Genomic DNA, 20,720 nt, shown 5'->3' with positions numbered 1-20,720 from the left:
AGACAGGGTATCACCATGTTGGCCAGGCTCGTCTCGATCTCCTGACTTCACCCACCTCGGCTTCCCAAAGTGATAGAATTACAGGTGTGAACCACCACGCCCGGCCACTGTTATCATCACCACCATCTGTGAGGGTCCTGAGGACCCCCCCATATGTGGCGTTTGTCCCAGCACACGATGTAAGCTTTCACTAAATGTGGCCTTGAATGTAACTGCTTCCTCTGTGCCACCACAATAACCAACACATAGCTTTATCACAGAACTTATCACGTTATACTGTAACTATTTCTTTACTTGTCTACCTGACGAGAAAGAACACCCCAAGGGCAAAGGCATGTCTTCAACTATTTTGTATTTTCTCAGTATCTAGTTCATGGCTGGCCTTTAGCAGCTGGCCTCAGTAAGCACTCAGTAAATGCTTCTTGAATGAATGCTGAATGCACCTCCATTCATTCGAGAAGATTCCCCTTCTCTTTCAGGGTACAGGGATTTTCCCAGCACTCTCTCAGATTCAAAGACAGATAACACAGAGAAACATCTTTCAGACTTTATTTATTCACCTGTAAAAAACTTCACCCACACCACGAACACACACACACACACACACACACGCACACACACACACACACACACAGAAGGCAGACCTAAGATCCCTGTTCCAATCCCCAGAATCACCTGGGGTTTAGCACATACATTCCATACCAAGGTTACCCAAGTCCACTATCAGGGTCTGTGCCTGGGCACCAAAGGGGCAGGGGCAGTGCCCTAGGTTGAAGCTAGGTCTGGTTGGGGGCCTCCTTTGCAGGTCCATTTGCCTTTTCCCAGCCTTGCATTAGGGGTGTTCACAGCAGAGTGGCCTGCTCAGGGTGGGGGACTGGCTGTCGATAGGCTGGCAGCCGAGCCCTGGTAGCATCTCGGCGGCGGCGGAAGGCCAGGAATTCCTCCCGAAGGGCAGCACAGCGGGCCTCAGGGCCAGTAACATGGGCAGTGTTCAGGAGGCAGCCCTCCTCCGGAGTCTTCACACCTGCAAGAGGCGGGCAGGACAATGAGAGAAGAGGCCCTGAGGTTCACTGCTCGCTAGGCCCTTCCAGTACAGATGGGCCAAGGGGGCAAGGCACCATCTAGAGCAGAGGAGCCTGGGAGGCAGGGCCTGACTGGGAATAGATGGGTCCTAAGGTGGCAGGGCAGATGTGGGACAGTGTGGCTGAGATGCCTGCCTTTCCAGGGGGCTAACACACCTAGCTCTGGCTCAGCTTCGGGTCTGAGCCGTGAGCTGGCCAAGCCCAGGTGCAAAGTCTCCAGCAATTCCATGTCCCCAGGGAATTCTGTGTCCCACTCATAGTTTTCATCCACAGATGTATTCCTCCTGTTAAAAAAGAAACATGTATGGTGTGGGTGGAGGAATAGAGGATGTTCAGAAAAGTCTGAACTCAGGGACCCCAAACGCACATTAAGCCATGGGTTCCCCTGAAAAAATCCCTGGACCTCAGCAAAAGCTTTTAAAAGGAGATGAGGCTTCCATGGGAGTGGAGCAGAGGAGATGCAGGGTATTAGGAGACGGGTGAGAAGGTCTGGGGTGGGACTGGGGCCAAGGAAGGGATGGGCAGGGACTGCTCTCACCTCTTGCTGACTGTCACCACATGCTCCCTTCGGGGCCACCTCTCAGGGCCACTGGCCCAGCTGCTGGTGTCTCCTGGGGCAGGGCTGAGGTAGCTGCCTCCTGCAGAGGGAGCTGTGGAGGGGGGCCGCAGGAACGAAGCGCTGCCTCGCCCACTGCTCTGGCTGGTGAGACTGCCCCGAGGGGCGGCAGGGAGAAGGCCTGGCAGCAGCCGCTCCCTCAGTGTCCAGTCAGCCAGGGCTGTGTAAGGGGGCTCTGCAGCTGCCCCAGCCCCTACCACATCCCCCGGAAGTGATGCCCTGGGGGACATAGGATGGGTGTCTGGGGGACGTAAGAAAGATGAGGTGGGGCAGGGCCGGGTATCCACGTAATCTGGAGGCGCAGCTGGGCTGGGATCCTCAAGAGGGGGCCAGTCCCCATCCACATTCATCTCCCGGAAGAAGGGCAGGCTCAGGTACTGGAGCAGGGGCCCGGGACCTGGCAGGGGACTGGGTGGGGCTGCTGGAGGGGCTGCCACAGGGCTGATGTCTTCAATGCAGAGGGGCTGGGGTGCCCCACTGGGGCTGCTGCTGCTACAGTCAAAGGACCGGGCCAGACGCTCAGCTGGAGTCCGAGGTCCTGCCTGCTCCGGGCCTGACCTTTCCTGGGGGGCCACCACAGTGGGCCCCATCACAAAGCGCCCATCTGGGCCCCGGCAAATGGGCTCCAGGGGTAAGGGTCCCCGGCTAGGTGGAGGATCTGGGTGGGGGCTGGGAGTTCCGGCAGGATCCCCCCAGAGCAGACTCTGGCGCAGGCTGGGGACTGGGGAACCCTGGAGCTTCAGCTTCGCCACGCTGTCAGGACTGCCTGAGCCCAGAGCAGAGCTGGGGAAGGACAGGAGATCAGGGTCTGTGGTAGGGGCAGGTCCCCCTCCCAGGAGCCAGCGTCAGGCCTTGAGAGGTTTGGTGAACAACAGAGCAGAGCTAGGGAGAACAAGCGAGGAAAGGACCAACCAGGTGGAGGGGATGGAGGGAAGACACAGGCCACACTGGACCGGCCTCAGGCTGGGGCCTCTGCGCACCCCTTCTTACCCTCTCCCACTTTTGTTCCTGTCCCACCCTCCCATCCTCCCAGTAAAGGTGCAAAAAAGGAAACAGAGGATACTGGCACGCACGATGGAAAGGCAGAAGAAAGCCAAGGAGGTGGAGGCACTTACTGTGCAGCTGACTTCCCGGTGGGAGAGAAGATAAGAGGTGGATCTGGAAGGGCACGAGAATAGTAGGTGACACAGGCAAAAACCAAGGCCCTCGGGGCGCAGACTCCCTCACCCAACACCAGGCGCCCAACCCCATCCGGCTGGGAAAAGCGCAGGCAGGACCACATACACAGCTGAGAGAATGCACCTGGATCACACAGGAGGGAGGGATTTTCCCCAGGTGGGAGGGGCTTGAGGAGGGGCGGGGCCCTCCGGGGCGCTGCCCCAGCGCGCGGGGGGAGGGATGACGCTGGAGCGGCCTACCTTGGCGGAGGCGCTTGCGGCGGCGGCGGGCAGCCCTGCGCCGGTTCATGAGGCAGGCCGCCAGGATGCTCACCAGGACGGCCACGCCCAGGAAGCACACCCCGCCCAGCACGCCGGCCAGCACCGGCTGGGGCAGGAGGCCGGGCAGCTGCGTGCGCGACGGGTAGACCTCCAGGCCTGGGCAGGCGGGGGCCACGAGGGAAGGTCAGTGGGCTCGCAGCCCCCGCAAGCCCTGGCGCTCCTCCCTCCCGCCAGGTGCTCACCGGAAGTGGAGACGTTGGCCGTGTTGCTGGGGTCGCTGACGTAGCTGCCCGCGAAGGCCACCAGGCGGAACTCGTAGAAGACATCCTGCGACGGGATGGGGTGCCAGGAGGGAGGTCAGGGCCCAGCACCGCGCATCCCAGCGGAGCGCGGAAAGACGGGGCAGGCGGGGCGGTGGGGTGAGGTGGGACGCGGAGGTGAAGAGCTCAAATCAAGATGAGAAGATGGGGTTTGGGGAATGGAGGAGGACGCAGGAGAGCCCCTGGGAGGCCGCTCCCTGTATCGCCTCCTGCACATACCTTGATGAGGCCTGGCACCAGCAGCTCTGTTTCTGTGCCTGCCACAGCCGGGTCCAGCACCTCCCAGCCCTGGGAGCCCTGCCGTCCTTCCAAGACGTAGCCATCCAGTGTCTTAGGGACCAGCTCTGGGGGATCCCAATGCAGGAGTACTCCCCGGGGTGTTCTCACTGCCACCAGACCTCGCGGAGGGGACAGGGGAGGCGGCACCTCTGTCGGGGGAAGCCTGGGCGCAGCTGGTGTGGTAGGAAGCCCTGCATGGGCAGATGGGCAGGTCAGAGAGGGGATTCCCAGCTCCCCTCCCCTGACCTTCCACGACCTCCAGTGCCCAACTCTCCTCCCAGAGCCCCTAAAGACAAGCCCAAATCATCTTCCACACACCCCTCTGGACCCCAAGCTGCCCAGCACCTCTGCCCCTTCCCATCCAGGACCTCCCATATCCCAGCTTTCCTAGCGGCCCTTTCCCATCCTTGTCTCTGCTGTTCTGGGATGAGAAGCCTCTCACCTTCAGGAGCAGACAGGACTATTTCACTGAAGGGACCACTCCCCAGCTTGTTCTGAGCTAGCACGCTGAACTGGTACTGGGTGTGGGGCTGCAGCCCTGGCACTAGGAGGTGGGCAGCCCCCACAGGCACTGCCAAGGACACCCAGTCATGGTGCATTCGGTCAGGACGCTTGGCCCTGGGAGACATGAAGAGGGGGCACCTCATGAGCTAGGAAGATCTAGGGTCCACAAATCTAACCAACTCCCCTCTGCTCAACCATCCAAGGTCTCAGGACCTTGGCCCTGAATGTCTCAGAATCTGGAAACAGGGAAGCAGAGCCAGGACCGGTGAGGGATTGAGGGACGGAAGAAAGGGCACAAGGCCAGATAGGTTCAAGGAGGAGAGGAGAGGAGACAAGGTTGGTGCAGAGAAATGGCAGGAGCAAGTCACTCACAGTGGGGTGTACCAGACACTGAATCTCTGCAGATAGCCACCATCAAAGCCAGGCTCCCAGGAGACATTGGCACCCTTGGGCAAAGGCACCACGGACACATTGGTAACAACATGAGGGCTAGTGCCTGGGGAGGGGCATGGAGAGAGGGATGGTGGTCAGGGCCTGAGGGAATATAGAAAGTCACAGGGGCCCCAGGACCACTGACCTTCACCCATCATCATCCCAGGTCTCCCACACCCATGATCCCCTTTCTGGCCCTCCAAAAACGATTCCCCCATCTCCTGTTCCACGTGGTTTCTCCCAGCCCAGGGCCCTCTCTCCAGCCAACTAACCCAGCACGTTGACATTCGTGGAGGTGGCCACTCGGGCCACAGCATTGCTGGCACTGCATTCCCAGCGCCCATGGGCCTCCTTGGTCAACGGTCGCAGGACGAGGCTGCTGTTGCTGTCCACCTGGGCCTGGCCTTGCAGCCCCCGGCCCACCTACAGAACCACTGGTGAGCCCTGAGGACACACGCAGCCACCCCTCACCAAGGGCGCCCCTCATCTCTCCAAGCGCTCCAGTTCCTCCCCACCCTGCCTCTGACAGCCCACTCCTTCCCACATCCTCCCTCCCACAAAATGGGGCATGTAGTGGGTGCAGGTATAGACAGGGCAGGCTCAGAAGCCTTACCTTGGCCCAAGAGACAACAGGAGGAGGGTCCCCTCGGGCAGAGCAGGGGATGAGTAGCTCCCGCCCTACTTCTTGGAAATATTCTTCCTTGGGCCGTTCTATAAAAGCTGGGGGAGCCTGCAAGCCAGATCTGGCATCGGGAGGGGCCCTCTCTTACACTGCTGACTAAGGCTGGCTACTCCCCGGCTCCGTGATCCCTGTCATACCACGTCTCACCTCACTCTTCTCACTCCCCCTAACTAAACACCCACCAAGCCTGTCACTACCTCATTCTCTCTCCATCTCTCAATTCCTCTCTGGCTCTGTGTCTGTTCCCCAGTGGGTAGGGGCTGGAGGGAAATGGGGGTGTAGTAAGGACTGGCAGGCTTGAGCAGGACTCTCGGAAATGTACAAAGCTCTGCAGAACATTCTTCCTCCCAGAACCCCAGAGAGGGAGGCAGCATGGTCAAGGATAGTGAGAGTTGGGCAGACAGGGTATCTTACTGTGTCTGGGACTGATGTCCCACCTCCCGAGCACCACCTCTGCGGAAACCTCTAGGATGGCATCAGGCAGCTGCTGCCATGGTCACCGTGGGAGACAGACTTGGGAGCCCCTCCCCATGTGTCTCCCCACCCCACCCCCATCAGCCTGGCCTTAGCTCCATCTCCAGCCATCTGACCCACTGTCACCACAGGCCCCTGCCCACCCCCGGCCTCACCTTGAGCAGCACACGGGTCACAGGGGAGGGCCCAGCAGTACCAAGACTGTTGTAGGGGGTGCAGGAGTATTCTCCCAGGGCATCCTCGTTCCCCAGGGCAATGATCAGTGAGCCTTCTGTGCCCTGGGACCAGCCAGGAAACTGGAAGGAAGAGGAGGTGACAGCTAGAGAGAGGAGCTCAGCAGAGGCAAGCCCGGGATGGCAGTACAAGAGAGAGAGAGCAGGACGAGAAACCCACAGCTGTGCAGAGGACTCCACAGCTCCATGTTTAGGCCTGACCTCTCTCTGAATGTCAGTGCTTCCTTTCTCTCCTTCCTACACAGGGACCCCTCCCAATAGTGTCAGGCTGTGACTGCACAACTCCAGAGGGTGCCACTCCCAGAAAACACAATGTGGATGGCCGCCCCTGGAGCTGGGCCACATGGGGCTTCCTGCCTGCTGGGACTTCACCTGGCTGCCTTCCCAGCACTCCACAACTAAGTTCAGCATCTTCCACCCCAAACCAGCTCCTATTTCTCTATTAAAGGGCCCATCAGCCTCTTTACTGAAGTCTGCCTCCTCACATTCCCTCACTCCCCCTAGCAAAATACCAAGCCAGTCATCCTTTTGTCTGGGCATGAGCCCATTCATCTTCATGTCCTCCTCTCCAACTCAGACTCCACAACGCTTGCCTGGGCAAGCAGCCTCAGAACCCCGCTTCCTATGTCCAGTGTCTCCCACTGCATTCCACTGGACGAGCTCAGCCCCTGATAATGCCTCTGATGCTATCACACCAATGCTCAACAAACTCCAATGGCTCCAACTGCCTGTAGACTTTTTTCTTAAACATTCCACAAAGATGTACTGGGTCCTATTGTTGTGGAAGCCCCAGGTACACTACGATGAAAAGATGCAATACTAGGCCTCAAAAAATGTATAGTCTCTGCAGACAAAAGATGCCAGTTGCCTTGGAATGAGGTAATATTGACTTGGCATCTACAGTTCTCCCTTGTGATGTTAACCTGTCCTTCCAGCTTTCTCTGCACCATTCATGCCCCTACAGGCACTCCAGCTCCCACCCAATTGGTCAATTCATAATTCCATAAACACACTACATTACTTCCTGCCTCGTGGCCCTCGTTTCTGCAATGGAATGACTATCTCCTCTTTGAGGCCAGTCACCAAAGTCCCAGAATCTGTTGCCGGTCTGTCCTCACCCACCCTAAGAGGAAGGTACAAGCTCCATCCCTGGCATTCCAGCAGTGTCTGTGTTGCTGTCCTCTGCCCAGACAGTGCTCACTTTAAGGATGGATGCCTCCTGGCCCCTGTCCCCTTCACAGCACCTGGTAACAAGTGTGTGTCTCCCCGGGACACACAGTTCCCCCAGTCATCAACATTCAGTTCTGCTTTTTGACTCTTTGCCATCATTTTCCCCAGAGATCATCTCTCACCTTTTCCCCAAAGACACAAAACCAGCACCTTAAACCATGGAAATTTTCCTCAGGGGTTTTAAGTAGTTTCCTATGCAATGTGTCTTTTTTTTTTTTTTTCCCTTGAGATGGAGTTTAGCTCTGTTGCCCAGGCTGAAGTGCAGTGGCACCATCTCGGCTCACTGCAACCTCCACCTCCCAGGTTCAAGCGATTCTCCTGCCTCAGCCTCCTGAGTAGCTAGGACTACAGAAGCCCGCCACCATGCGCAGCTAATTTTTGTATTTTTAGTAGAGATGGAATTTCACTGTGTTGGCCAGGCTGGTCTTGAACTCCTGACCTCGTGATCCACCCACCTTGGCCTCCCAAAGTTCTGGGAGTAGAAGTGTGAGCCACGGTGCCTGGCCGAAACATGTCTTATAAGACAAATTAAATTCACAAAATATGTGTGCCACCAGTCACTGAATTGAATTAAATGGAGCTAACTCCACCCAGCTGTCCTGAGCAGACTAACACCAAGTTAAGACCCTCCTTCCCCTTCCCCAAGCCTGTACCTTGTCCAGCTGCAGGGCCTTTCCATCCTTGGTCCAGCTGACAAAGTGCAGTGGGGGGTTGGCACGAACCGGGCAGTGGATCACCCCCGGCATGCCTATGGGCAGGAGTGTCTCAGGAGGCATAGTTGTCACCTGGGCTGGGTCTGGGGGAAAGTAGTGGCAAGTTGGGGGAGAGGGGCTTGGCCTGGCCCAGGGGAAGGGAGCAGGCTGAGGGAGAGGCTGGGGCCAGGCTTACAGAGCACGGTGAGGTAGGCAGAGGCTGAGGGTGGATGCAGGAGGCCATTGCTGGGCACACAGGTGTAGCGGCCGGCGTCATCAGGCTGGGTGGCCTGCAGCCACAGGCTCCCGTCCACCAGGATCCGCACCCGGGACTGCAGGCGGCTGCAATGTGGCATGTATGAGGAGGGGTCCAGGCCTTGCCCAGCCAAGCGGCTCCTCAGAGACTGTCTGCCAATTCCCCACCTCCACCCTCCTCGTGACGGTGACCACACCTAATGTGGAAGACATTGGTGTTGTCCTGGAACCAGCTGTAGGTGAGGTTAGCAGGGTATGCCTCAGCGTGGCAGGCCAAGGAAACATCCTGGGAGGCGTTTACTGTGCTGTTCTTGGGGGGCACCACGATGACTGGGGGTCCTGTGGGGTGCGCAAGGGGAGGAAGGTGGCCTCAGCCGACAGTCTTCCCAGAACCCTGAGGTCACCTCTACAATTCTTCCCAGCTCTGCCCTCTGGAATTGTAGGGCTCATTGTTATGGGGCTTTGGGGGATGGAAACAGAAGCTTCCCCCTGTATGTAACAAGGATTCATCCTCTCCCTGAGACCCATTCTTCTTTCCAAATTCTCTCTGTTCCATCAAGAACAACCCCATTCATGCAGTTCCACTGCCTAGGAACGGCGTGTATGTTTGGGGGTGTCCGTTTAACTGCTCATTTGCCATTTGTATCCCTACCTGTCACCTCTTGAATTGCTTCTCTGTCTCTGACCCTAATCCAGGTACCCAATACCTCACCTCAAGGTGCTGCAGCACCCCCTGACTCCAGGCTCCCCTGTGGCTGCCACTCTAATGGCCATTCCTACAGAAACAGACCCTGGTGCCACAGAACATTTCTGTTCAGGAACCTGCAACACACCTGACTCCTACCACACTAAGCTCAAACCCAGCCCCGTGGACCTCTGCGATCCAACCCCTCCCTACCTGGCCAGCCATCTTTCCATATGTCAGCCCTCATGATCTCTTTCAGGTCAGTGTGGGCAGCTGGCTGTCCCCCATCTCCATGCCTTTGCTCCCCTCAACCCCAGCCGGAATGCCCCTCCCAAGGTCCTGGCCACGCCACATACCTCCTGAAAAAGCACCTCTGGCTACTACACTTCCACTACTGTCTCCCCGCTCTGGGCGGGTACTGCATGAGCAGTCAGTAAGAGGAGGCATGATGCCAGCTGATGCAAACAGAGCACTGACTGCATGCCCCGCACTGAGTGCCACCTGCATGACCTTATTTAACCCGCACCAGAACCTTTGTGGGGAAATTGCCTCCATTTTATAGATGAAGAAATGAAGGCTCAGAGGCAGAGAGACTGTGAGGTGAGTGCCCAACGACAGCAGGAGAGGCAATATTCATATGAGGCTTCCTGATGCCAGAGACGACACCTTTAACCGTTACCCGGTGCTGCCATTCTTACAGTACCATGGACAGCAACACTTCCCTGTTTCCCCAGTTAGTCTTACCTCCCCACAAAGACAATAGTCTCTACAAAGGCATAGTCCAGGCCTTCTATTTCTCAGCTTCTAAAGGAAGGATCTTGGCCAGGAATTACCATGTGCCACCAACTGGGCTCAGCTGGACCTAAGTAAATTCTAGTAACAGACCTGAGAGGTAGATGTAAGTCTCTTTATAAAGATGAAGAAACTGGGACTCAGGGAGTTACCCAGCTCGCAGCCTAACACAAGCACCCATGCCCTGTCCACTTTAGTGCCCACACTACTGGGCACTAAAGATCACTCTGTCTGCTTACTGAGCCTTTTAAAATTAAACTGTTAGTTTCAGAGCAACAGCCTGCATTGGGTGCCCCCTCAGCCTCCACGGGCCCTGCTCTCAGGCACTAATCTCCTTCCCACCCTGCTGTACACCAGTTCAGCCACAGGTCACAGCCCCCTTGCACAGGTGTCCCTGGACCCCAGCCCTCCCGCCAGAGAGCACCTAGCACCAGCAGCTGGGTGGCATGGGTGGTGCTGCCCTCAGTGCTGGAGGCTTGGCAGGTGTAGACCCCAGAGCTGCCTCGCTCTACTCGGTGGATCCGCAGCGTCCCGTTCTGCACCTAGGGAAGGAATGGGTGAGGAAGAGTCCCTTCTCCCGCCAGCCTCAGACCCTGCACTTCTGAGGCTGGCCAGCAGAGGGAGGCAGCACCCCAGGCTCGGGGAAAACAATGCCAAGCCCCTCTTCCCGCCCATCTTCCAGCCTGGCCTTTGCCCCTTCTGTCCTCTGGCCCCACTGCCAGGCCCCCACCTTCCCTTCACATTCTATCTGGTTCATTCTGTCCACCCCCAGGACTCACTTGCACCTGGCCCTGGCCCTGGCCAAGGTCCTGTCCTCGGAGCTTCCAAGTCACACGAGGCAGGGGGCTGCCACGGGCCACACAACGCAGGGTCACAGGCTCCAGTTCCTGCACTTCCAACACAGCAGGAGGTGTCTCCTGGAATTGAGGGGGCGCTGCGAGGGAGACAGGCATCAGGGGCCCCAGGGGGGCTATCAGCCCAAAGAGCTGTGTCCCAGGGCCAGGGAGACAGACCACTCAGGGCTACAGCCCGCTGCCCACCTGCCAGCCCCACCTCACAGGAATCCCCAGCCTGGGGCCACCCTGTCTATGAAGATTCTATCAACCCACCCCACACACTGGCCTGGGGCTGAGCCCAGACTGGATGTCCAGAGCTGGGGAGAGAGCCACGTCCCCTCAGGAGGAGCACTGTTCTGGGAGTCAGGAGGCCTGGGTCCTAGACTCTGCCCTGCCACTAATCAGTAGCATGACCCAGCCTCACCTATGCAATGGGGATGATTATGACCTCCTTCCTACTTAGCAGTGAGAGAGAAATAATAAGGGCCTGAGTGAAAAGGTGTTTTGAAAATATAGTGCTGGCCAGGCACAGTGGATCACACCTGTAATCCCAGCACTTTGGGAGGCCAAGGCGACGGATCACCTGAGGTTGGGAGTTCGAGACCAGCCTGGCCAACATGGAGAAACCCCATCTCTACTAAAAAATACAAAATTAGCCAGGGATGGTGGCATATGCCTGTAATCCCAGCTACTTGGGAGGCTGAGGCAGGAGAATCGCTTGAACTCAGGAGGTAGAGGTTGCGGTGAGCAGAGATCACATGATTGCACTCCAGCCTGGGCAACAATAGTGAAACTCCATCTCAAAAAAAAAAAAAAAAAAGAAAAGAGAAAGAAAGGAAGGAAGGAAAAGAAACATGAAGTGCTGTATATGTGAACTGTGTTTCACTCAGGGTCTAAGAGCCCCGTCTCTCCCACCCATTTTCCTGGTCAGGGAAGCAGCAAGGAAGAGAAAGAGGAAGTTCCTGACATAGAGCCTAGCAGACTGATTGGATTTATGTTTGAAGAACTGAAAAGGGCAGCATGGGGAGGGATGAGATGCAACCGCTAAGTGAGCAAACAGGGGCTGCCAGGAAGGATGGGAGCTGCTCTTGGAGTGGAAATAGAACTCCCTCTTCCCCTTTCTCCCACCAGCCAGAGCTCCCCATTCTCCTCCACCCTGTCTTTTTCCACCACCTGCCCCCAGCTTCATACAATTGACTGTCAGATGCACCCAGGAGCCGTTAGCAAAATCGTCTTCAGGGATGTGCTGGTCCAGGAAGAGCACGCGGCACTCGTACCAGCCCTGGTCTTCCACCCGCAGACCCTCGATCTGGAGAGAGGCCCCCTTCTGCAGCCGGACTCGTCCTGGGGAGGAACCCTGAATCAGGGGTGCTGAAGGGACCCCACGAGAGCCCCAATTTCCTGGTCACACTGGTAATTCGTAGAGGTAGGAGTAGGCTCAGTCTCTCCCAGTTACTCTGAGAGTGTGGGGTCCAGAGAGACGCAGATGGGGTTGGGGTCATTCAGGACAAGTCCCTCCATTCAGCCCCTCTGACCACTCTTGCCATTCAACAGCTGGGACCCCATCTAGACAATGGGAAACCTAGAGGGACAGCAGGTGGACAGAACCTCCCCCCGAACTGCACTTGGCATCCAGGACTGCTGGTGGAGGAGGTGAAGAGCCCGCCTGCAGTCTGCTTTGGATTCTCACAGGGCCTGCCTACCTCTGGGTTCTTTTAGTAGGGGAAAGTGTGAGCTCCCGGGAGTACTCCTAATAGAGGACTGTGTCCCTGAAAACCTCAGCAGTGTTTGAGGCCCTAGCAGGGGAACCCAGACCCTGCCTGCCAAAGCCCCTAATCCCTGCGGGCTATTATCAGCAGCCTAAGCGCCTTAGGGTGGCCAGAGTCCAGCCCAGCAAGCAGCAAAGTCAGCAGCCTCCTCGCCCCATCCTCTCCATGCCCCAGGGCACCCAGGCCCCAGCTGGCTGACGGCATGCAGTTCCACAAAGCCACACAAGCACAGCACAAGCAGACACCTCAATCCCACCCTTAGTCAGCATCCACACCACACCACACCACAGCACCAGGCTCAGAGCGAGGGTGCCTACCCCACCCCTCAGCACCCTCACTGGATGGAACTGTGTACCCCAGACAGCTTCATGGGACCCTGGCAGTGCAGCCTAGTGAGACGGGAACACACTTGGGAGCCAGATAGACCTAGGTATGAGTCCAGCTCAACTGCATACTCTTTTGGGCAAGTTACTTAACCTCTCTCAATTTCAGTGTCCTCATCTGTAAAAAGAAGAGAAAGAAACAGAATTGGGGTGGGGTGGAGGAGAGGCATAATGCAGGGAAGGTGCGTAGCATGGTGCCTGGCATCCGTGGATGCTCAAATAAACGTTGTTGAACAAATAAATGAGCTCTAGATTTGAAATCAGAAAGCTGCACTCAAGTCCTGGCTCTGTCCCTAAACTGATGAAACATCGTCTTCCTTTTCTCTGTATCAGTGAACAGCACCGCCACACAGCGAGTCACCTTATCAGAAACCTGGCATCTCTGAGATTTCTGGATTACCTCCCGTATCTACTTGCTCATTAAGTTTTTCAACTCCTACCTCCTAAACCTTTTCCCTTCTCTGCTGTCCTCACCTTTATACCTGTGGCATGTCTCACCTGGGTTTCCTCAACAACCTACTTGCAGGTCTCCTTGCCTCCAGCCTCCTCCCCTCCACATCACATTGTTCATCCCCACCTTGTCCTCTGCTATGGGCAAATGGAACTTTCTTTTCTTTCTTTCTTTTTTTTTTTTTTTTAAGAGATGGTCTCACTCTGTTGCCCAGGCTGGAGTGCAGTGGTTTGTTTGCAGCTCATTGCAGCCTCAAATTCCTGGGCTCAAGCAGTCCTCCTGCCTTGGCATCTCAAGTAGCTAGTACTGCAGGCATGTGTCACCATGCCTAGCTAATTTTTTAATTTTTGTAGAACAAGGTCTTGCTATGTTGCCTAGGCTGGTTTCAAACTCATGGCCTCAAGGGATCTCCAGCCTCAGCTTCCCACAGTGCTGGGATTAAGCTGTGAGCCACTGTGCCTGGCTACCTTTTCTTAATCTTATGTTGTATGCAAATGCAGCTCCAAGGCCCTTTGCATAGTATCCACCCCAGCTCTTCCTAATACTAGAAATTCTGAAGCTGTGAATGCACTCAACCCCTCCAATTTGCTTCCCTTCTACCTCTAGAGTGATCTATTTCAGAAATAAGATAATCTATTTCAGGAAGAAGAGAGGGATCAGGTTGAGGGAGGCTTTGTGATCTTAGGTAAGAGTCTTTTTCTGCTTAGAATGAGTTCCAGGGGTGTGGATTCTCTAGAATGGGTGGACCTGCTTAAAGCGCTAGGTGTTTAAATCCCCACCCGGGAGATAAGACCAGGCCTAGCAGGTAAATGTTTAACATAATCGCACCCTTCCACCCACTGTCAGGATTCCTCAGGAAGGCTGATCTGCCTGGCCCTGAGCCCTGCAGACCCCAGACTGCAGCCTCCTCTATGTCCCACATGATACTTTTATTACAGTGATCTTCTAGCTCTACAAAGAAGGAAGAAGAGGGAAGGAAGATTGAGTGTGGAATAAGGGCCATGTAATATTACGCGTTCTCACCATATTTAATCCTCTCAAGAATGCCATTGTAGCTGAAGGAATTAATGTTAAGTTTCTTTCCAAAATCACGTGGCTAGTAAGTGACAAAGCCAGGCTTCTTTCTCCAAACACAGCAATGTGCTTCCCATGGACACGGGTGTTAGGACCAAACTGTTCAGGACACTGAGCATAATCGGTGTATTCTCACTTGGGAGATGCTGGTAGCCGCTGGGTTACCAGTCCAAATGTTACTCAGAATATGCAATGAAGCACACTGTGTGTCCCAACTTTTCTGTGACACTTGGACTGCTAGACCTGTAGTGTCACAGAAGAACAGGAAGATCACCAGTGGATCAGCCCTGAGTCCTCCTCCTGAGCTCTGGGCCCACCTCCTGGAGGCCTCCCTCCACCTGCAGCCCCAAAGCCTGTTGACTTCAGATCTTCCCATATGCATGGGTGTGTGAAGAAAACAGGAGACACAGTCTCCGCTCTCTTAAGCTCTCGGAAGGCAGGGAACCCACGCTCACCTAAACGGGCAAGTTCATGTCCACACGTCCACAAAGAAGTTCAAAAACTGGTGCTAACTGTGCCCAGACATTGCACTAGGAAGCAAGAGCGGTAAGGAAGGCTTCTGGGAAGCTGTGACTGGGCGGAGGGTGAAGAATAAAAGGTGGTGAGGGGAGGCGACTCCCTTGCTAAGCAGGGGAGTTCCAAGTGGAGAACAAGGTCGCTGATTTTTATCAGACAACTCAGGGCAGAGAAAAACTGCACGTCCCTTCTGCTATGGGGGGCATCTTGAAAATCCCAAGACGTACAGTGCAAAAGTCAAAGACCAAAAGCCCATCTTGCCATTTGGATGAGCTGGTCCAGGATCCACCTCAGGAAAGGTGGTGTCGGCTAAGCCTAGCCTGCCTTCCCTCCGGCGGCCTGGTCCTGGGTTCACGCCACACCGGTACTGTGAGGGCACAGGGCGGGGCGCCTTACACACTGCGGCTACCTGAATCCTCCTCTTGAGTGCTAGCTTGTTTTATATTACTCTCACTCCTTGGCACTCATTGATAAATCTAGTCCCCTCTGCTAGACACTTCTAGAGTCCTCAAAGATGGGAAGACTTCTGTTCGGTGTGGTCCCTAATGCGCCCCACAGTCTCTCTCAGGGTTCCTCACACATTCTAGGCCACCAGCCCCACAACAGTCCCTGGCCCATCTCCCCTTCGCTGCCCAGAGGGTTTATGACAGAAGAGCATTGTCCTTAGCAACCTCCACCTCCTGTTGCTTAGCAACTGCAGTTCCGAGTCCCCGACACAAAGGCTGAGAGGCAGTAAAAGGGTTAACAGGCTCAGGGGCCTCCCTCCGGTCCTACTCCCTCCCTCCGCCAGTTCTGGCCTGACCAGGAGCTCCAGACCCAGGCAGGAGTGTGAACAAAGCACAGGGGTAGAAAGCAAGTCCCCGCGGCCACTGCTCACAGCCCCTACAGCTCAAGCAGCAGCACAGAGAGAAGTAAGACCCACAGGTAGACAAACGGTGCTAACCGTCCAGTGGCTTGAGGCCTGAGGGACCTCAAGGCAGGACACAAGCTGGAGAGAAGGAACAGCTTCCCGTCTCCCTGGTGGAGTCCCAGGAAAAGCCCCTCTCTCCTCCGCCTCCCCTTGTTTTGCCCTCAGGCAACATTCTGAATCTGTCCAGCCTCAGCCCCGCAGCCCAAGACCCCTCCCAAGCCTGGGCAGGCAGAGGCAGGGAGGGAGGGCTGGTGGGCACAGCCGTTTTTTCTCCACTGGTGCTAATTGGGGCCCGCTTTCATTCATTCCCACAGGGCTTGTGCAGACACATACACTCTCACCAGGCTGTTTGCCAATAACTGCCCCCAGTTTGAAAATAAATTTCCCGTCTGCACCACCTGCCTGTACCTCCTCCCCTCTCTGCTCAGTCCGCCCCGTGCCAAGGGCTCAGCCAATCCCAGGGTTTCCCTCAGGATTCAAACGGAAGAGGGCAAAGGTGGGGGTCTCCCCATCAACGCCTTCACAGGTGACCTTTCCCAGAATTCCCCTCTGAAGAGGAGGCAACAAGACTCACCCTCACCTTACAGCCCAGGCCCGTCCTTAGGGCCTCCCACACGCTGCCCCCGAGACCTGGCACTAAACCGCTTAGACTAAGGCTCCATCCGGGATTAGGAGGAAGCAGAGCCATTGTAGCCATTCTAGGGAACCAGCTGGGGTGCAGCAGAAGGCACCCAGCGAGGCTACACACGATTTTAAGTCCCAACAGGAGCCACCTAAAGCAGCAGCCCCGGCCAGCCCCTTCCTGTCACTGAACTTTGGGGAACCTGGACCCTCCCCAGCCCACCCTCTCTGTACACCTGTGCTTCTCTACTAAGAAGCAGGCTGAGCCCTCCTGGAAAAGCAGAGAGGTCACAGCCGCGCCCACCCTGCTGCCACCTCAGCCCACTCCCAGAAGCCGAGAACCCCCAAACTAGCATTTAAGACAATGGGGAAGGAGAGGGCAGAGGAGTGAGCAGACAGCAGAGCCAGGACCAAGGTAGGGCCGAGTGGGGAAACTAGAGATCAGGATGAAGTCTGGGAGGTTTCATGATGAGATCTAGAAAAAGCAATTACAGAATTAGGATGGATACTTGGAATAGGGCCGCAGGATCTCCTCTGGAACAGACCACGTGGAGTTCTAAATAGCAGAGCTATAATGTGCATGTGTGTGTGTCTGTGTGTGTAAATGAATGAATCGTTCAATGAATTAACTACTTGGGAGCGGAGCCATGCTTGTTAAGCGGAGTTAAGGCAGTAGAACTGGAGATGAGACGGGGCCTGGACAGAGCAGTTCACAGGGAGCCTTGCCCAACTCTATGCAGCCCACCTTTCTTGCTGATACCTCCCTACCCCCCACCTGAGGAGAACTCTTACCCACGTAATCAGGGTCAATTCGGGGAGAGTAGAAGCCGAACTGGATGAAGATGGGAAGCAGGAATCCAAAGCGCATCCACTCGATGACATGCAGAGGGGGCCGGCCGGCCGGGGGCAGCAGGTCACAGCCCAGCACCACACTCTCCCCAGCCCGGCCCACCACGGAGTCCACCTCAGGCTTCCCTCGACCTGCATGATGGGTGGTATGAGGGCACGACAGGGGGCCAGGGTCAGTGCTGGGAGGGGAGATGCCATCAGTATCTCTATAGGCACCTTAGGACTTTGGGTGACCGGAGGAACCCCCAGTTCAGCTTCTCCAGAACCAGCCCTCTTCCTCCCCTGCCCTGCTCAAAGAGGAACACTTGAGGAGCACTCCCATCCCCATCCCAAGGCTAACAGGGAGTTCTTGAGCCCAGGAGTTCAGCTCACCGTCAGCCCCCTGGCTGATGACCAGGCTGAGGACGGCCAGGCCGAGGCACCACACCATAGCCCAGCTGGCCTGCTCGCCCAGCCCCTCCTATCCACAGGAGCCCAGGTGGAGGGGCCAAGGGATGTCCTTGCGATCAGCTCAGGGAGCAGGTTTCAGCTCTCACTCTTCTGGACAGTGAGGGCTTGGCTCATGTAACACCCAAGGAAGCTGCTCTCTGGAGAACCACGAGATCTAAATGCAAAGCGCAAGGCAACATGCAGAGTTGGCCAGTACTGGAGTCCAGGAGAAACCCCACAGTTAGAGAAAGGTGCTGGGAAGAGAAAGGACGGGGGGAGCGTAGGTAACTGGGAGGAGGGGGAAAGGGGGAGGATCTTGAAGCCCTGGGGAATGAGAGCAGGGGTAGAAGTACTGGGAGAATGGTGAGTGCTGAATGCCGAGACCAGAAAGGTGAGGAAAAGGGGGAGCTGGGAGAGCTGGGAAGGTCTTAGGAAATGTGGAAGGATTCTGGGGACACCTAAGTTCTGAGGGTCTTGAAAAGCTAAGCCAGGAGAGAACTGGGGTTCCTTACATACTTGAAAAAAGATTTGGGAAGGAAGTACAGTAGATCAAGACACTCATGGCCCAGCCTGCTCTTGCTTCTCCCCTTACTCTTGGTGCTAACAAGGTATAGCAGCAAGAAGGAACCAGTGCTGTCGCCTTCACCCCACTGTGACAGATAAGGCCCCTGAGAATCTCTGCTCAGGGACAGAGAGCCAGTCAAGGGCAAATCCTGGATGCAAATCCAGGGTCCTTAACCAACAGAAAGTGGTCCCCAGGACACTCCCATACACTCCCTTGCCCTATTTCCCTAGCCTCTATGAAAAATCCTGGAAACTGGAGACCCAGAGGTCTTTCTCCACTCAGTCTCCCTACACTGCTACACTGCCTTGGCAGTGAGTGAGTCAGGTACTTGCGAGAGGAGGAGCTGCTTCCCCCACCTGCCTGTATGGGGGACCCAGGCAGCATCCTCCAGGTCTGGACAGGTCCCGGGGCTGGCAGCTTCTTCCTCATGATACTGCCAAGTAGCCCGCCCCCTGCCAGGCACCACCACTCAAGGACCTCACCCAAATTCCTCCCACTCACTCCCCTCCAATATCTTCAGCGTGCCACAGTTTGGTTTGTCAGGCTCTCTCTTCCTCAACCCCAGGGGCATGGTCCAAAAAAAGCCTGTGAGTCCCTGAGGTGTACAAAATTAGCCCTGAGGCATGGAGAGTAGGAACTCCTGACAGCCCCACAGATCCTAGGGCAGTCTCAGAGAGCCAGAGGGTCCATGCCAGGGCCTGGGACAGCCAAGTGGACTCTGCTCTGAGGCTTCCACTCCACTCTTGGCCACAAAGTTCAGGACAAACTACAAAACACTCCACGGAGTCTGATCCCTGCCTCTACTTAATGATCCTGTACGTCTAACTTCTGGCAATTCACTAGCAACCAAGCCCCCTGCTTCCCACTGCCTCCAGGCACCTCTCCCATACTTCCCTAAAAAACCTTTTTCCAAGTATACAGGAACCCCTAGTTCTGTCCTGGCTGTTTTCCAAGACCCTGAATAATCAGGCATCCCCAGAATTCCTCCGAGTCTCCTAAGATCTTTCCAACTCCCCAGCCTCCACTGTTTCCTCACCTTTCTAGTCTCCCCACACACAACTCCCTCATCCTCCCAGGACTCCCTTCCCAGTGATTGCTGCTACCACAGTCCCCCTCAATTCCAGCTTCTCGCATCTGATCTCCCATTGCAGCAGGTCCTCCGCGCTACAAAGAACTCCCTTCTGGCTTCCCCACCCCACCCCCAGCCACTTCCCATCCTCTCCTCCCGAGAATTCTCCTCCCTGGGATTCTCCTGTCTCAGCCCACAATACACTTCTGATACCCCACCCCAACAATTCCTTTCTTCCTCGCATTCTCGGGTCCCCTGGAACTCTTCCTTTCTCTTGGAACCCACCGAGAACTCCCCCACGTTGCCTCCCGAACTCCTCCAGTTCTCCGGGAACCCCCACCCACCCACCAAGAATTTCACTTCCCTCCCCAGAACTCCCCCAGTTCTGCTCGCCCAAAGAATTCCACTTCTCCTTAGAACTCCCCGCTTTCTCCTGTCCCCCATAACTCCGCACTACTCTTCATGCCCCCGCCAGCACCCCACTTCTATCCCCCCAGGACGCCCCCTCCCTCACCTGCTCCGCACGGCTCGGCTCCACTCTCGCCGCTACACAATAGGGGGCGGACCCGCCTCCCAGCCTCGGATGCCCCGAGCGCCTCCCGTCGCCCTGGAGACCGCCAATCCTCCTCCCGCAGCGGCCAATTGGAGCCGCCAGAAGCGCGGCGAGGTGGGCGGGACCCCTGAGCGGCCTGGGAGTTGTAGTTTCAGGAGGGAAGGGCCCGGCGGCACGTGGGCTCAGGTCGCCCCCTCGTGGACCTCTGCACAGCCAAGCGCGGAAAGGCTGGTCGGCCGCTTCCCGCCGCCAGCAAAAGGGGCCGCGGGGTCCGGCCCGCGTTCCGGGGCTGCGGGAGCTGGACCCTTGGCAGGTTCCTGGCACGCCGTCCTCCCTTCCGAGCTGCGGGCGACCCTCTGCGCTCCCCTAACGGGCGCGCCACGGAGGCGGCAGCTAGGGTTGAAATCTGAGCCTGGGGCCGGGAGCACCAGGCGGGGAGCAAGACTCCCCGCCCTCCTCCCAAGGGATCCACCCAGGTCCCGGGCTCATCCGATCTCCTCCCCCATCCCCATTTCCACCTCCACGCATTGCTTCTCTGGCAGGACTGGAAATACCTGTCTGCATTGGCGAGCTCCCAAATCTTGCCCTGGCGCCTCCCACCGTGTGCAGGGGAAGGCTGTGCTCTGAGCGTGGGGTTGCCAAGTCAGCTCCCGAGGCGGATCTAGCACCAACGACCCAGAGAGACAGGCCAAGAGGGGAGAAAAGACAGATACCCTGACACGGGAGATTGAAAGGGGCGAATGAAATAAAAGATCACTCACTGGACCCCTGCAGGGTGCCAGACCGGGACTAGATGCTTTATAACTCCTGTGTAACCTGCACAGAAACCCTGAGAAGTAAGTAGAGCTCCCTTTGACTAACGAGAAAACTGAGGCTCAGGGAGATGAAGTAACTTGGCCCCAAGCTTTCCCCTTTAGGAAACGGCAGAGCTGGATTCAGACCCAACCCACACTTCATCTAACCCATCTGCCTTTGAGACT

General features: G+C 56.4%; 1 protein-coding gene across 4 annotated transcripts; it reads right to left on the bottom strand.

Moving 5' to 3' along the window:
• Window positions 1-535: 535 nt before the first annotated feature.
• IGSF9 (immunoglobulin superfamily member 9) lies at window positions 536-20,383 on the bottom strand. 4 transcript variants are annotated; one of them, XM_017503651.2, is made up of 22 exons: window positions 20,295-20,383; window positions 19,702-19,945; window positions 17,497-17,728; window positions 17,068-17,256; window positions 11,743-11,895; window positions 10,495-10,649; window positions 10,140-10,257; window positions 8,436-8,577; window positions 8,180-8,325; window positions 7,945-8,087; window positions 5,984-6,124; window positions 5,286-5,402; window positions 4,945-5,095; window positions 4,613-4,736; window positions 4,179-4,354; window positions 3,677-3,927; window positions 3,380-3,464; window positions 3,117-3,293; window positions 2,814-2,856; window positions 1,621-2,481; window positions 1,239-1,366; window positions 536-1,024 (listed from the first exon to the last, which is right to left on the bottom strand). In XM_017503651.2, exons 3-22 carry the CDS (start codon window positions 17,552-17,554, stop codon window positions 843-845), a joined length of 3,540 nt encoding a protein of 1,179 aa, XP_017359140.1. In that variant the 5' UTR covers window positions 17,555-17,728; window positions 19,702-19,945; window positions 20,295-20,383; the 3' UTR covers window positions 536-842. The 4 variants fall into 4 exon arrangements, with proteins under 4 accessions (XP_017359140.1, XP_037585554.1, XP_037585555.1 ...); XM_037729626.1 differs by having other exon boundaries at window positions 3,677-3,885; XM_037729627.1 differs by lacking the exon at window positions 11,743-11,895 and having other exon boundaries at window positions 20,295-20,382.
• Window positions 20,384-20,720: the final 337 nt, after the last annotated feature.

The sequence above is a fragment of the Cebus imitator genome, unplaced genomic scaffold, assembly GCF_001604975.1.
Source record: "Cebus imitator isolate Cc_AM_T3 unplaced genomic scaffold, Cebus_imitator-1.0 Scaffold313, whole genome shotgun sequence".
NCBI classification, from domain to species: Eukaryota; Metazoa; Chordata; class Mammalia; order Primates; family Cebidae; genus Cebus; species Cebus imitator.
The sequence above is the reverse complement of the archived record's forward strand: the minus strand, read 5'-3'. Positions and strand labels throughout refer to the sequence as shown.

Bases quoted from the DNA above. Each gene is read 5' to 3' on its own strand.
- IGSF9 (XM_017503651.2), bottom strand. From the start codon at position 17,554: ATGGTGTGGTGCCTCGGCCTGGCCGTCCTCAGCCTGGTCATCAGCCAG. The intron at 8,088-8,179 runs GTAAGCCTGGCC...ACTTTCCCCCAG, and splicing joins TGCCTACCTCACCGTGCTCT to ACCCAGCCCAGGTGACAACT. The intron at 4,737-4,944 runs GTTAGTTGGCTG...GCCCCTCCCCAG, and splicing joins CACGAATGTCAACGTGCTGG to GCACTAGCCCTCATGTTGTT.